The sequence below is a fragment of the Salmo salar genome, chromosome ssa12, assembly GCF_905237065.1.
Source record: "Salmo salar chromosome ssa12, Ssal_v3.1, whole genome shotgun sequence".
NCBI lineage: Eukaryota > Metazoa > Chordata > Actinopteri > Salmoniformes > Salmonidae > Salmo > Salmo salar.
The window spans coordinates 6,942,501-6,957,539 of NC_059453.1; the positions used below are offsets into that span (position 1 = coordinate 6,942,501).

At 47.0% G+C, this 15,039-nt stretch overlaps 1 protein-coding gene across 1 annotated transcript in view; it reads left to right on the plus strand.

Annotated features, from left to right (window-relative positions):
* Window positions 1–15,039, plus strand: part of LOC106593331 (protein sidekick-1) — a 607,750-nt gene that overhangs the window by 355,412 nt on the left and 237,299 nt on the right. Inside the window, 2 exon segments of the mRNA XM_045692043.1 lie at window positions 5,920–6,028; window positions 10,131–10,321. Coding sequence (XP_045547999.1) covers window positions 5,920–6,028; window positions 10,131–10,321 — 300 coding nt within the window.

Here is a 15,039-nt window from a genome sequence, read left to right on the forward strand (position 1 = left end):
TGTTCCCTTCTCTAACTCAGTGTTCTCCTCTCTAACTCAGTGTTCTCCTCTCTAACTCAGTGTTCTCCTCTCTAACTCAGTGTTCTCCTCTCTAACTCTGTGTTCTCGTCTCTAACTCAGTGTTCCCTTCTTTAACTCAGTGTTCCCTTCTCTAACTCAGTGTTCTCCTCTCTAACTCAGTGTTCTCTTCTATAACTCAGTGTTCTCTTCTATAACTCAGTGTTCTCTTCTATAACTCAGTGTTCCCTTCTATAACTCAGTGTTCCCTTCTATAACTCAGTGTTCCCTTCTCTAACTCAGTGTTCTCTTCTGTAACTCAGTGTTCCCTTCTCTAACTCAGTGTTCTCCTCTATAACTCAGTGTTCTCCTCTCTAACTCAGTGTTCTCCTCTTTAACTCAGTGTTCTCCTCTATAACTCAGTGTTCTCCTCTCTAACTCAGTGTTCTCCTCTCTAACTCAGTGTTCTCCTCTCTAACTCAGTGTTCTCATCTCTGTGTTCTCCTCTCTCAGTGTTCTCCTCTCTAACTCAGTGTTCTCCTCTCTAACTCAGTGTTCTCCTCTTTAACTCAGTGTTCTCCTCTATAACTCAGTGTTCTCCTCTCTAACTCAGTGTTATTTTCTATAACTCAGTGTTCTCCTCTCTAACTCAGTGTTATTTTCTATAACTCAGTGTTCTCCTCTATAACTCAGTGTTCTCCCTTCTAACTCAGTGTTCTCCTCTTTAACTCAGTGTTCTCCTCTATAACTCAGTGTTCTCCTCTTTAACTCAGTGTTCTCCTCTATAACTCAGTGTTCTCCTCTCTATCTCAGTGTTCTCCTCTATAACCAAGTGTTCTCTTCTCTAACTCAGTGTTCTCTTCTGTAACTCAGTGTTCTCTTCTCTAACTCAGTGTTCAAACACATTTACATAAATATTCAGACTCTTTACTCAGTACTTTGTTGAAGCACCTATGACAGTGATTACAGCCATGAGTCTTCTTGGGTATGTCGCTACAAGCTTGGCACACCTGTATTTGGGGAGTTTCTCCCATTCTTCTCTGTGCATCCTCTCAAGCTCTGTCAGGTTGGATGGGGAGCGTTGCTGCAGAGCTATTTTCAGGTCTCTCCAGAGATGTTCGATCGGGTTCAAGTCCGGGCTCTGGCTGGGCCACTCAAGGACATTCAGAGATTTGTCCCAAAGCCACTTCTGCTTGTCTTGGCTGTGTGCTTAGGGTCATTGTTCTGTTGGAAGGTGAACCTTCGACCCATTCGGAGATCCTGAGCGCTCTGGAGCAGGTTTTCATCAAGGATCTCTCTGTACTTTGCTCCATTTATTTTTGCCTCAATTCTGACTTGTTTCCCAGTTCCTGCTGCTGAAAAACATCCCCACAGCATGTTGCGTCCACCACCTTGCTTCACCGTAGGGATGGTGCCAGGTTTCCTCCAGACGTGACGCTTGGCATTTAGGCCAAAGAGTTCAATCTTGGTTTCATCAGACCAGAGGATCTTGTTCCTCATGGTCTGAGAGTCCTGTAGGGGCCTTTTGGCAAACTCCAAGTGGGCTGTTATGTGCCCTTTACTGAGATGGCTTCCGTCTGTCCACTCTACCATAAATGCCTGATTGGTGGAGTAGTGCAGAGATGGTTGTCCTTCTAAAAGTTTCTCCCATCTCCACAGAGGAACTCTGGAGCTCTGTCAGAGTGACCATCGGGTTGCTCAGTTTGGCCGGGTGGCCAGCTCTAGGAAGATTCTTGGTGGTTCCAAATTTCTTCCATTTAAGAATGATGGAGGCCACAGTGTTTTTGGGGACCTTTAATACTACAGAATTGTTTTGGCACTCTTCCCCAGATCTGTGCCTCGACACAATCCTGTCTCGGAGCTCTACGGACAATTCCTTCGACCCCATGGCTTTGTTTTTGCTTTGAAATGCACTGTCAACTGTGGGACCTTATATTGACATGTGTGCCTTTCCAAATCATGTCCAATCAATTGAATTTACCACAGGTGGACTCCAATCAAGTTGCAGAAACATCTCAAGGATGATCAATGGAAACAGGATAAACCTGAGCTCAATTTCGATTCTGATAGCAAAGGGTCTGAATACTTATGTAAATAAGGTATTTCTGTGTTTTTATTTTTAATACATTTTCAAAAATGTATAAAGACCTGTTTTCACTTTGTCATTATGGGGTATTGTGTGTAGATTGATGAGACAAATAAATGGTTCAATACATTTTAGAATAAGGCTGTAACGTAACAAAATGTGGAAAAAGTCAAGGGGTCTGAATACTTTCCGAAGCAATGTAAATCAACATAAATATGGGTTGTATTTACAATGGTGTTTGTTCTTCACTGGTTGCCCTTTTCTTGTGGCAACAGTTCACCAATCTTGCTGTTGTAATGGCACACTGTGGTATTTACCAATAGAAATGGGAGGTTATAAAAATTGGATTTGTTTTCGAATTCTTTGTGGATCTGTGTAATCTGAGGGAAATATGTGTCTCTAATATGGTCCTACATTTGGCAGGAGGTTAGGAAGTGCAGCTCAGTTTCCACCTCATTGTGTGGGCAGTGTGCACATAGCCTGTCTTCTCTTGAAAGCCAGGTCTGCCTACGGCGGCCTTTCTCAATAGCAAGGCTATGCTCACTGAGTCTGTACATAGTCAGAGCTCTTTCCTTAAATGTGGGTCAGCCACAGTGGTCAGGTATTCTCTGTTTCTCTCTCTCCTGTGTGTTTATTGTGTCAAACTGATGATATGTTTGTGACAACTCTATTAATACACATTCTGCTAACATCACACACCCTGGGCCATGTCTCCCTGCTCTCTAGGACCCTACAGGGATTTGTCTGAATGGATTAACACACACACATATATATGTTGAGCTGGAGGGATTACACACCCTGATGTCCTGTCCAGGGTCCATTTAATAGGAGAAACAACAAGTTGTAATCTGAGAAAATCCATTCGGAGAGAGATTACCGTCTAATCTGAGATAGGACTACCTGCCAGCTCTGTCAACCCTCCCTCTATCTCTCCCCCCCCCTCTCCCCCCTCTCTCACTCTCTCAAACCATACCAATCCTGTTTATTTAATCTTCCCCTAGTTGTAATTTAGGATGACTCTGTGTTCCCCTGTTTTAGGGTCAGCCCATGATGTCCAGTAGTGGGTTTGAACCTCTCCTGTCTGATACTAGACTGTGTTAGCCTGTTGATTTATAGCCTTATAGACATTAGCTCAGGGAACCAATGAAATAACCTGTGTTTCCTGTCTGATACTAGACTGGGTTAGCCTGTTGATTTATAGCCTTATAGACATTAGCTCAGGGAACCAATGAAAGCCTTCAGTACTCAGGCCTCATTAATTTATGCATCAACCCTCCCTCCCTCCCTCCCTCCCTCCCTCCCTCCCCTCTCCTTTTCCTGGTATTTAATCCAATAGAATGATTTGATTTTGAGGAGTTTCATTGTATAATCTCCACAGGGAGTCCTTATGCTGCCACAGCAATACACACACACGCTCACACACAGCAATACACACACACGCTCACACACAGCAATACACACACACGCTCACACACAGCAATACACACACACGCTCACACACAGCAATACACACACACGCTCACACACGGCAGGACACACACACGCTCAAAAGAAACCAACCTCTCCAAAGTTGATTGTTTAAATTGGAGTGGATGTGTGTATTGTGTACATGTGGAGCGTGTGTGTGTTTAAAGTACAGCCCTCTTTACTTCTGTAGCCTGCTCACCTCTACCTCTACCAGTTACCAGACATGGTCTACTAGCTGGTTGTTACTAGTCCCCAGGTCCTCTACCAGTTACCAGACATGGTCTACTAGCTGGTTGTTACTAGTCCCCAGGTCCTCTACCAGTTACCGGACATGGTCAACTAGCTGGTTGTTACTAGTCCCCAGGTCCTCTACCAGTTACCAGACATGGTCTACTAGCTGGTTGTTACTAGTCCCCAGGTCCTCTACCAGTTACCAGACATGGTCAACTAGCTGGTTGTTACTAGTCCCCAGGTCCTCTACCAGTTACCAGACATGGTCTACCAGCTGGTCGTTACTAGTCCCCAGGTCCTCTACCAGTTACCGGACATGGTCTACCAGCTGGTCGTTACTAGTCCCCAGGTCCTCTACCAGTTACCGGACATGGTCAACTAGCTGGTCGTTACTAGTCCCCAGGTCCTCTACCAGTTACCGGACATGGTCAACTAGCTGGTCGTTACTAGTCCCCAGGTCCTCTACCAGTTACCGGACATGGTCAACTAGCTGGTCGTTACTAGTCCCCAGGTCCTCTACCAGTTACCAGACATGGTCAACTAGCTGGTCGTTACTAGTCCCCAGGTCCTCTACCAGTTACCAGACATGGTCTACTAGCTGGTCGTTACTAGTCCCCAGGTCCTCTACCAGTTACCAGACATGGTCTACTAGCTGGTCGATACTAGTCCCCAGGTCCTCTACCAGTTACCAGACATGGTCTACCAGCTGGTCATTACTAGTCCCCAGGTCCTCTACCAGTTACCAGACACACAGACACACACAAGCGCACGTCCCATGCTCTTTCTCTCACACCGTAGACACATACACTACCGGTCAAACATTTTAGATCTCCTACTCATTCAAGGGTTTTTCTTTTCTTTTTACTATTTTCTACATTGTAGAATAATAGTGAAGACATCAAAACTATTAAATACCACATATGGAATCATGTAGTAACCAAAAAATGGTTAAACAGCCAACCTTGGCCTTGATGACAGCTTTTCACACTCTTGGCATTCTCTCAACCTGCTTCATGATGTAGTCACCTGGAATGCATTTCAATTAACAGGTGTGTCTTATTAAAAGTTAATTTGTGGAATTTCTTTCATTCCTAATGCCTTTGAGCTAATCAGTTGTGTTGTGACAAGGTAGGGGTGGTATACAGAAGATAGCCCTATTTGGTAAAAGACCAAGTCCATATTATGGCAAGTACAGCTCAAATAAGCAAAGAGAAACAACAGTCCATCAAGACATGAATGTCAGTCAATACGGAAAATGTTAAGATCTACAATGTAGAAAATAGTAAAAATAATGAAAAACCCTTGAATTAGTAGGTGTTGTAAAACTTTTGACCGGTGGTGTACACTCCCAGTCTTTCTGTCATGTAGTCTAGTTCAAATGATTCAGCTGTTGCAGAGACTAGAGAGAGAGAGAGAGACGCTGAGTGAACTAAGTTCACAGACAAAGAAGAGAAAGAAGAATGCTAGGAAGAACAGAAACATACATACCTTATGGATGAACAAAATGATGAGAGAGACAGAGAGAGGTAGAGTTGTTAGGCAATCTACATCTGTCTGTGATGAATCAATCACTACTGTCCTCTACTGTCTTAGTCAACTATCAATCAATCACACACACACACACACACACACACACCCACACACACACCCCACACACACACCACACACACACACACACACCCACACACCGCGCACCACACACACACCCCACACACACCCCACACACACATACCACACCACACACACACACACACACACACACACCACCCACACACACACCCCACACACACACACATACCACACACACTCTCGCTCTCTCTCGCTCTTCATTGAGATATTTGTTTTTAGATATGTGTTGAGTTGAAATGTATCTTTCTTTCTCCCTTCCCTCCTTCGTTCTCTCTCTCTCACTCTCCCTCCTTTCTCTCTCACCCTCTCTCTCTCTTTCTCTCGCTCCCTCTCCCCCATCTTTCTCCCTCCCTCCCTCCCTCCCTCTCCCCCCTTTCTCCCCCCTTTCTCTCCCTCTCCCCCCTCTTTCTCTCTCTCCCTCTACTCCCTCTTTCTCTCCCTCCCTCCCTCCCTTTCTCGCTCCCTCCCCCCCTTTCTCTCCCTCTCCTCCCTTTTTCTCTCTCTCTCAGACCCTGATGCTCTGGTTGTCCCCGTGGCTCCGGTCATTGTGATTGGTCCGAAGAATATGTCTGTCGTGGCAGGGAGGGAAGCTACACTGGAGTGTATTGCTAACGCCAGGTAACACACACACACACACACACACACACACACACACACACACACACACACACACACACACACACACACACACACACACACACACACACACACACACACACACACACACACACACAGACCTGGCCTCACCCTGTCAGTGAGTCTTTAAACCTCAAATGACAGGAAGAAGTTGGACTCAACTCTCTCTCTCCTTTAACCTCCCTCTCTCTTTAGCACTCCTAATCTCTCTCTCTCCTCCCCTCCTCCTATCCTCCTTCCCCTCCTCTCTCTCTCCCTCCCCTCCTCCCCTCCTATCCTCCTTTCCCTCCCTCCCCTCTCTCTCCCTCCTCTCCTCCTCTCCTATCCTCCTTCCCTTCCCCTCCGTTCTCTCTCCTCCCCTCCTCCTATCGTCCTTCCCCTCCTCTCTCTCTCTCCCTCACCTCCTCCCCTCCTATCCTCCTTCCCCTCCCCTCTCTCTCCTCCTCCTCCTATCCTCCTTCCCCTCCTCTCTCTCTCCCTCCCTCCTATCCTCCTTCCCCTCCCCTCTCTCTCCTCCCCTCCTCCTATCCCCTCCTCTCTCTCTCCCTCCTCCTCCCCTCCTATCCTCCTTCCCCTCCCTCCCCTCTCTCTCTCTCTCTCTCTCTCTCTCTCTCTCCCTCTCCCTCCTCCTATCCTCCTTCCCCTTCCCTCTATCTGTCTCTCTCTCCCTCCCTCCACTCCTCCTATCATCCATCCATCCCTCCCCCCTCCCCCCTCTCTCTCTCCCTCCTCCTCCCCTCCTATCCTCCTTCCCCTCCCTCTCTCTCCTCCCCTCCTCCTATCCTCCTTCCCTCCTCTCTCTCTCCCTCCCCTCCTCCTATCCTCCTTCCCCTCCTCTCCTCCCCTCCTCTCTCTCCTCTCTCTCTCCTCCCCTCCCTCCTATCCTCCTTCCCCTTCCCTCTATCTGTCTCTCTCTCCCTCCCTCCACTCCTCCTATCATCCATCCATCCCCTCCCCCCTCCCCCTCTCTCTCTCTCACTCTCTCTCTCTCTCTCTCTCTCTCTCTCTCTCCCCTCCAAGACCAGTTTAGACAGTGTTGATTAGAGCAGTCAGTCTGTCTTTCACCCTGCCTCAGCACCTCTGTCTAACACACACACACACACACACACACACACACACACACACACACACACCTCCCTCCACAGTAATAAAGTGTTTAGATAGTGTAGACATCAGAAATGTTGTCTTGATGTTGTTTTGTCTCATGGTGCCAATACCCCCTTCTAGTAGACAGTACAGTAGTTCAACAGTACAGTAGTTCAGCAGTACAGTAGTTCAGTAGTACAGTAGTTCAGTAGTTCAGTAGTACAGCAGTACAGTAGTTCAGTAGTACAGTAGTTCAGCAGTACAGTAGGTCAGCAGTAGAGCAGTACAGTAGTTCAGCAGTACAGTAGTTCAGTAGTACAGTAGTTCAGTAGTTCAGTAGTACAGCAGTACAGTAGTTCAGTAGTACAGTAGTTCAGCAGTACAGTAGGTCAGCAGTACAGCAGTACAGTAGTTCAGCAGTACAGTAGTTCAGCAGTACAGTAGTACAGTAGTTCAGCAGTACAGTAGTTCAGTAGTACAGTAGTACAGCAGTACAGTAGTTCAGTAGTACAATAGTTCAGCAGTACAGTAGTTCAGCAGTACAGCAGTTCAGTAGTACAGTAGTTCAGTAGTTCAGTAGTACAGCAGTTCAGTAGTACAGTAGTTCAGCAGTACAGTAGTTCAGCAGTACAGTAGTACAGCAGTTCAGTAGTACAGTAGTTCAGCAGTACAGTAGTTAAGCAGTACAGTAGTTCAGTACAGCAGTACAGTAGTTCAGCAGTACAGTAGTACAGTACAGCAGTACAGTACAGTAGTACAGTACAGCAGTACAGTTGTTCAGCAGTACAGTAGTTCAGTAGTACAGTACAGCAGTACAGTAGTTCAGCAGTACAGCAGTACAGTAGTTCAGCAGTACAGCAGTACAGTAGTTCAGTAGTACAGTACAGCAGTACAGTAGTTCAGCAGTACAGCAGTACAGTAGTTCAGTAGTACAGTACAGCAGTACAGTAGTTCAGCAGTACAGTAGTTTAGTAGTACAGTACAGTACAGTAGTTCAGTAGTACAGTACAGTAGTTCAGCAGTACAGTACAGTAGTACAGTACAGTAGTACAGTACAGTAGTTCAGCAGTACAGCAGTACAGTAGTTCAGTAGTACAGTACAGTAGTACAGTACAGTAGTTCAGCAGTACAGTAGTTCAGTAGTACAGTACAGTACAGTAGTTCAGCAGTACAGCAGTATAGTACAGTAGTACAGTAGTTCAGCAGTACAGTAGTTCAGCAGTACAGTACAGTACAGTAGTTCAGCAGTACAGTACAGTACAGTAGTTCAGCAGTACAGTACAGTACAGTACAGTAGTTCAGCAGTACAGTAGTTCAGTAGTACAGTACAGTAGTACAGTACAGTAGTTCAGCAGTACAGTAGTTCAGTAGTTCAGCAGTACAGTACAGTAGTACAGTAGTACAGTAGTTCAGCAGTACAGTACAGTACAGTAGTTCAGCAGTACAGTAGTTCAGCAGTACAGTAGTTCAGTAGTATAGTAGTACAGTACAGTAGTACAGTAGTACAGTACAGTAGTTCAGTAGTACAGTACAGTAGTTCAGCAGTACAGCAGTACAGTAGTTCAGCAGTACAGTAGTTCAGCAGTACAGTAGTTCAGTAGTACAGTATTACAGTACAGCAGTTCAGTAGTACAGTAGTTCAGTAGTTCAGTAGTACAGCAGTTCAGTAGTACAGTAGTTCAGCAGTACAGTAGTTCAGCAGTACAGTAGTACAGCAGTTCAGTAGTACAGTAGTTCAGCAGTACAGTAGTTCAGCAGTACAGTAGTTCAGTACAGCAGTACAGTAGTTCAGCAGTACAGTAGCACAGTACAGCAGTACAGTACAGTAGTACAGTACAGCAGTACAGTTGTTCAGCAGTACAGTAGTTCAGTAGTACAGTACAGCAGTACAGTAGTTCAGCAGTACAGCAGTACAGTAGTTCAGCAGTACAGCAGTACAGTAGTTCAGTAGTACAGTACAGCAGTACAGTAGTTCAGCAGTACAGCAGTACAGTAGTTCAGTAGTACAGTACAGCAGTACAGTAGTTCAGCAGTACAGTAGTTTAGTAGTACAGTACAGTACGGTAGTTCAGTAGTACAGTACGGTAGTTCAGCAGTACAGTACAGTAGTACAGTACAGTAGTACAGTACAGTAGTTCAGCAGTACAGCAGTACAGTAGTTCAGTAGTACAGTACGGTAGTACAGTACAGTAGTTCAGCAGTACAGTAGTTCAGTAGTACAGTACAGTACAGTAGTTCAGCAGTACAGCAGTATAGTACAGTAGTACAGTAGTTCAGCAGTACAGTAGTTCAGCAGTACAGTACAGTACAGTAGTTCAGCAGTACAGTACAGTACAGTAGTTCAGCAGTACAGTACAGTACAGTACAGTAGTTCAGCAGTACAGTAGTTCAGTAGTACAGTACAGTAGTACAGTACAGTAGTTCAGCAGTACAGTAGTTCAGTAGTTCAGCAGTACAGTACAGTAGTACAGTAGTACAGTAGTTCAGCAGTACAGTACAGTACAGTAGTTCCGCAGTACAGTAGTTCAGCAGTACAGTAGTTCAGTAGTATAGTAGTACAGTACAGTAGTACAGTAGTACAGTACAGTAGTTCAGTAGTACAGTACAGTAGTTCAGCAGTACAGCAGTACAGTAGTTCAGCAGTACAGTAGTTCAGCAGTACAGTAGTTCAGTAGTACAGTATTACAGTACAGCAGTACAGTAGTTCAGCAGTACAGTAGTTCAGTAGTACAGTACAATAGTACAGTAGTTGTGTAACCGCATGAACCTCGATGAAGACTGGAAGCTGTTCCACTGTCATTCATTGATTTACTGATTGACTGATTGATTAATAAATAGATTGATAATGTGATTGATTGATTAATAAATAGATTGATAATGTGATTGATTGATTGTTAAATAGATTGATCATTTGATTGATTGATTGTTTAATTGGTTGATTGATTGGCTAGATGAGTAATTAATAGATTGATTGGATAATTTGTTGTTTTCTCCCCAGGCCGGTGGAGAGGCTGGTGTTGTCGTGGAAACGTAATGGGCGTCGGCTGGCCAGTGGAGTGGGCGTGTTCGGGCGTCGCCTGACCCTCTCTAGCCCCTCCCTCTCAGACGGGGGCGTGTACGTGTGTGAGGCGTCGCTTCTTAACTCCACCACCAGACCCACCGAGGCCCGGGCCCATCTCACTGTCCTGGGTACGACACACCTCACTGTACTGGGTACGACACACCTCACTGTACTGGGTACAACACATCTCACTGTCCTGGGTACGACACACCTCACTGTACTGGGTACGACACACCTCACTGTACTGGGTACAACACATCTCACTGTCCTGGGTACGACACACCTCACTGTACTGGGTACAACACATCTCACTGTCCTGGGTACGACACACCTCACTGTACTGGGTACAACACATCTCACTGTCCTGGGTACGACACACCTCACTGTACTGGGTACAACACACCTAACTGTACTGGGTACGACACATCTCACTGTCCTGGGTACGACACACCTCACTGTACTGGGTACAACACACCTAACTGTACTGGGTACAACACACCTAACTGTACTGGGTACAACACATCTCACTGTCCTGGGTACGACACACCTCACTGTACTGGGTACAACACATCTCACTGTACTGGGTACAACACATCTCACTGTACTGGGTACAACACATCTCACTGTCCTGGGTGTGACACACCTCACTGTCCTGGGTACAACACATCTCACTGTACTGGGTACGACACACCTAACTGTACTGGGTACAACACATCTCACTGTACTGGGTAAAACACACCTAACTGTACTGGGTACGACACACCTCACTGTCCTGGGTACGACACACCTCACTGTACTGGGTACAACACATCTCACTGTCCTGGGTACGACACACCTCACTGTACTGGGTACAACACACCTAACTGTACTGGGTACGACACATCTCACTGTCCTGGGTACGACACACCTCACTGTACTGGGTACAACACACCTAACTGTACTGGGTACAACACACCTAACTGTACTGGGTACAACACATCTCACTGTCCTGGGTACGACACACCTCACTGTACTGGGTACAACACATCTCACTGTACTGGGTAGAACATATCTCACTGTACTGGGTACAACACATCTCACTGTCCTGGGTATGACACACCTCACTGTCCTGGGTACAACACATCTCACTGTACTGGGTACGACACACCTAACTGTACTGGGTACAACACATCTCACTGTACTGGGTAAAACACACCTAACTGTACTGGGTACGACACACCTCACTGTACTGGGTACAACACACCAAACTGTACTGGGTACAACACATCTCACTGTCCTGGGTACGACACACCTCACTGTACTGGGTACAACACACCTAACTGTACTGGGTACAACACACCTCACTGTACTGGGTACAACACACCTCACTGTACTGGGTACAACACATCTCACTGTCCTGGGTACGACACACCTCACTGTACTGGGTACAACACATCTCACTGTACTGGGTACGACACATCTCACTGTCCTGGGTACAACACATCTCACTGTCCTGGGTACGACACATCTCACTGTCCTGGGTACGACACACCTCACTGTACTGGGTACGACACACCTCACTGTACTGGGTACAACACACCTAACTGTACTGGGTACAACACACCTAACTGTACTGGGTACAACACATCTCACTGTCCTGGGTACGACACACCTCACTGTACTGGGTACAACACATCTCACTGTACTGGGTACAACATATCTCACTGTACTGGGTACAACACATCTCACTGTCCTGGGTATGACACACCTCACTGTCCTGGGTACAACACATCTCACTGTACTGGGTACGACACACCTAACTGTACTGGGTACAACACATCTCACTGTACTGGGTGAAACACACCTAACTGTACTGGGTACGACACACCTCACTGTACTGGGTACAACACACCAAACTGTACTGGGTACAACACATCTCACTGTCCTGGGTACGACACACCTCACTGTACTGGGTACAACACACCTAACTGTACTGGGTACAACACACCTCACTGTACTGGGTACAACACACCTCACTGTACTGGGTACAACACATCTCACTGTCCTGGGTACGACACACCTCACTGTACTGGGTACAACACATCTCACTGTACTGGGTACGACACATCTCACTGTCCTGGGTACAACACATCTCACTGTCCTGGGTACGACACATCTCACTGTCCTGGGTACGACACACCTCACTGTACTGGGTACGACACACCTCACTGTACTGGGTACAACACATCTCACTGTCCTGGGTACGACACACCTCACTGTACTGGGTACAACACATCTCACTGTCCTGGGTACGACACACCTCACTGTACTGGGTACAACACACCTAACTGTACTGGGTACGACACATCTCACTGTCCTGGGTACGACACACCTCACTGTACTGGGTACAACACACCTAACTGTACTGGGTACAACACACCTAACTGTACTGGGTACAACACATCTCACTGTCCTGGGTACGACACACCTCACTGTACTGGGTACAACACATCTCACTGTACTGGGTACAACACATCTCACTGTACTGGGTACAACACATCTCACTGTCCTGGGTATGACACACCTCACTGTCCTGGGTACAACACATCTCACTGTACTGGGTACGACACACCTAACTGTACTGGGTACAACACATCTCACTGTACTGGGTAAAACACACCTAACTGTACTGGGTACGACACACCTCACTGTCCTGGGTACGACACACCTCACTGTACTGGGTACAACACATCTCACTGTCCTGGGTACGACACACCTCACTGTACTGGGTACAACACACCTAACTGTACTGGGTACGACACATCTCACTGTCCTGGGTACGACACACCTCACTGTACTGGGTACAACACACCTAACTGTACTGGGTACAACACACCTAACTGTACTGGGTACAACACATCTCACTGTCCTGGGTACGACACACCTCACTGTACTGGGTACAACACATCTCACTGTACTGGGTACAACATATCTCACTGTACTGGGTACAACACATCTCACTGTCCTGGGTATGACACACCTCACTGTCCTGGGTACAACACATCTCACTGTACTGGGTACGACACACCTAACTGTACTGGGTACAACACATCTCACTGTACTGGGTAAAACACACCTAACTGTACTGGGTACGACACACCTCACTGTACTGGGTACAACACACCAAACTGTACTGGGTACAACACATCTCACTGTCCTGGGTACGACACACCTCACTGTACTGGGTACAACACACCTAACTGTACTGGGTACAACACACCTCACTGTACTGGGTACAACACACCTCACTGTACTGGGTACAACACATCTCACTGTCCTGGGTACGACACACCTCACTGTACTGGGTACAACACATCTCACTGTACTGGGTACGACACATCTCACTGTCCTGGGTACAACACATCTCACTGTCCTGGGTACGACACATCTCACTGTCCTGGGTACGACACACCTCACTGTACTGGGTACGACACACCTCACTGTACTGGGTACAACACACCTAACTGTACTGGGTACAACACACCTAACTGTACTGGGTACAACACATCTCACTGTCCTGGGTACGACACACCTCACTGTACTGGGTACAACACATCTCACTGTACTGGGTACAACATATCTCACTGTACTGGGTACAACACATCTCACTGTCCTGGGTATGACACACCTCACTGTACTGGGTACAACACATCTCACTGTACTGGGTACGACACACCTAACTGTACTGGGTACAACACATCTCACTGTACTGGGTAAAACACACCTAACTGTACTGGGTACGACACACCTCACTGTACTGGGTACAACACACCAAACTGTACTGGGTACAACACATCTCACTGTCCTGGGTACGACACACCTCACTGTACTGGGTACAACACACCTAACTGTACTGGGTACAACACACCTCACTGTACTGGGTACAACACACCTCACTGTACTGGGTACAACACATCTCACTGTCCTGGGTACGACACACCTCACTGTACTGGGTACAACACATCTCACTGTACTGGGTACGACACATCTCACTGTCCTGGGTACAACACATCTCACTGTCCTGGGTACGACACATCTCACTGTCCTGGGTACGACACACCTCACTGTACTGGGTACGACACACCTCACTGTACTGGGTACAACACATCTCACTGTCCTGGGTACGACACACCTCACTGTACTGGGTACAACACATCTCACTGTCCTGGGTACGACACACCTCACTGTACTGGGTACAACACATCTCACTGTACTGGGTACGACACACCTCACTGTACTGGGTACAACACACCTAACTGTACTGGGTACGACACATCTCACTGTCCTGGGTACGACACACCTCACTGTACTGGGTACAACACACCTAACTGTACTGGGTACAACACACCTAACTGTACTGGGTACAACACATCTCACTGTCCTGGGTACGACACACCTCACTGTACTGGGTACAACACATCTCACTGTACTGGGTACAACACATCTCACTGTACTGGGTACAACACATCTCACTGTCCTGGGTATGACACACCTCACTGTCCTGGGTACAACACATCTCACTGTACTGGGTACGACACACCTAACTGTACTGGGTACAACACATCTCACTGTACTGGGTAAAACACACCTAACTGTACTGGGTACGACACACCTCACTGTCCTGGGTACGACACACCTCACTGTACTGGGTACAACACATCTCACTGTCCTGGGTACGACACACCTCACTGTACTGGGTACAACACACCTAACTGTACTGGGTACGACACATCTCACTGTCCTGGGTACGACACACCTCACTGTACTGGGTACAACACACCTAACTGTACTGGGTACAACACACCTA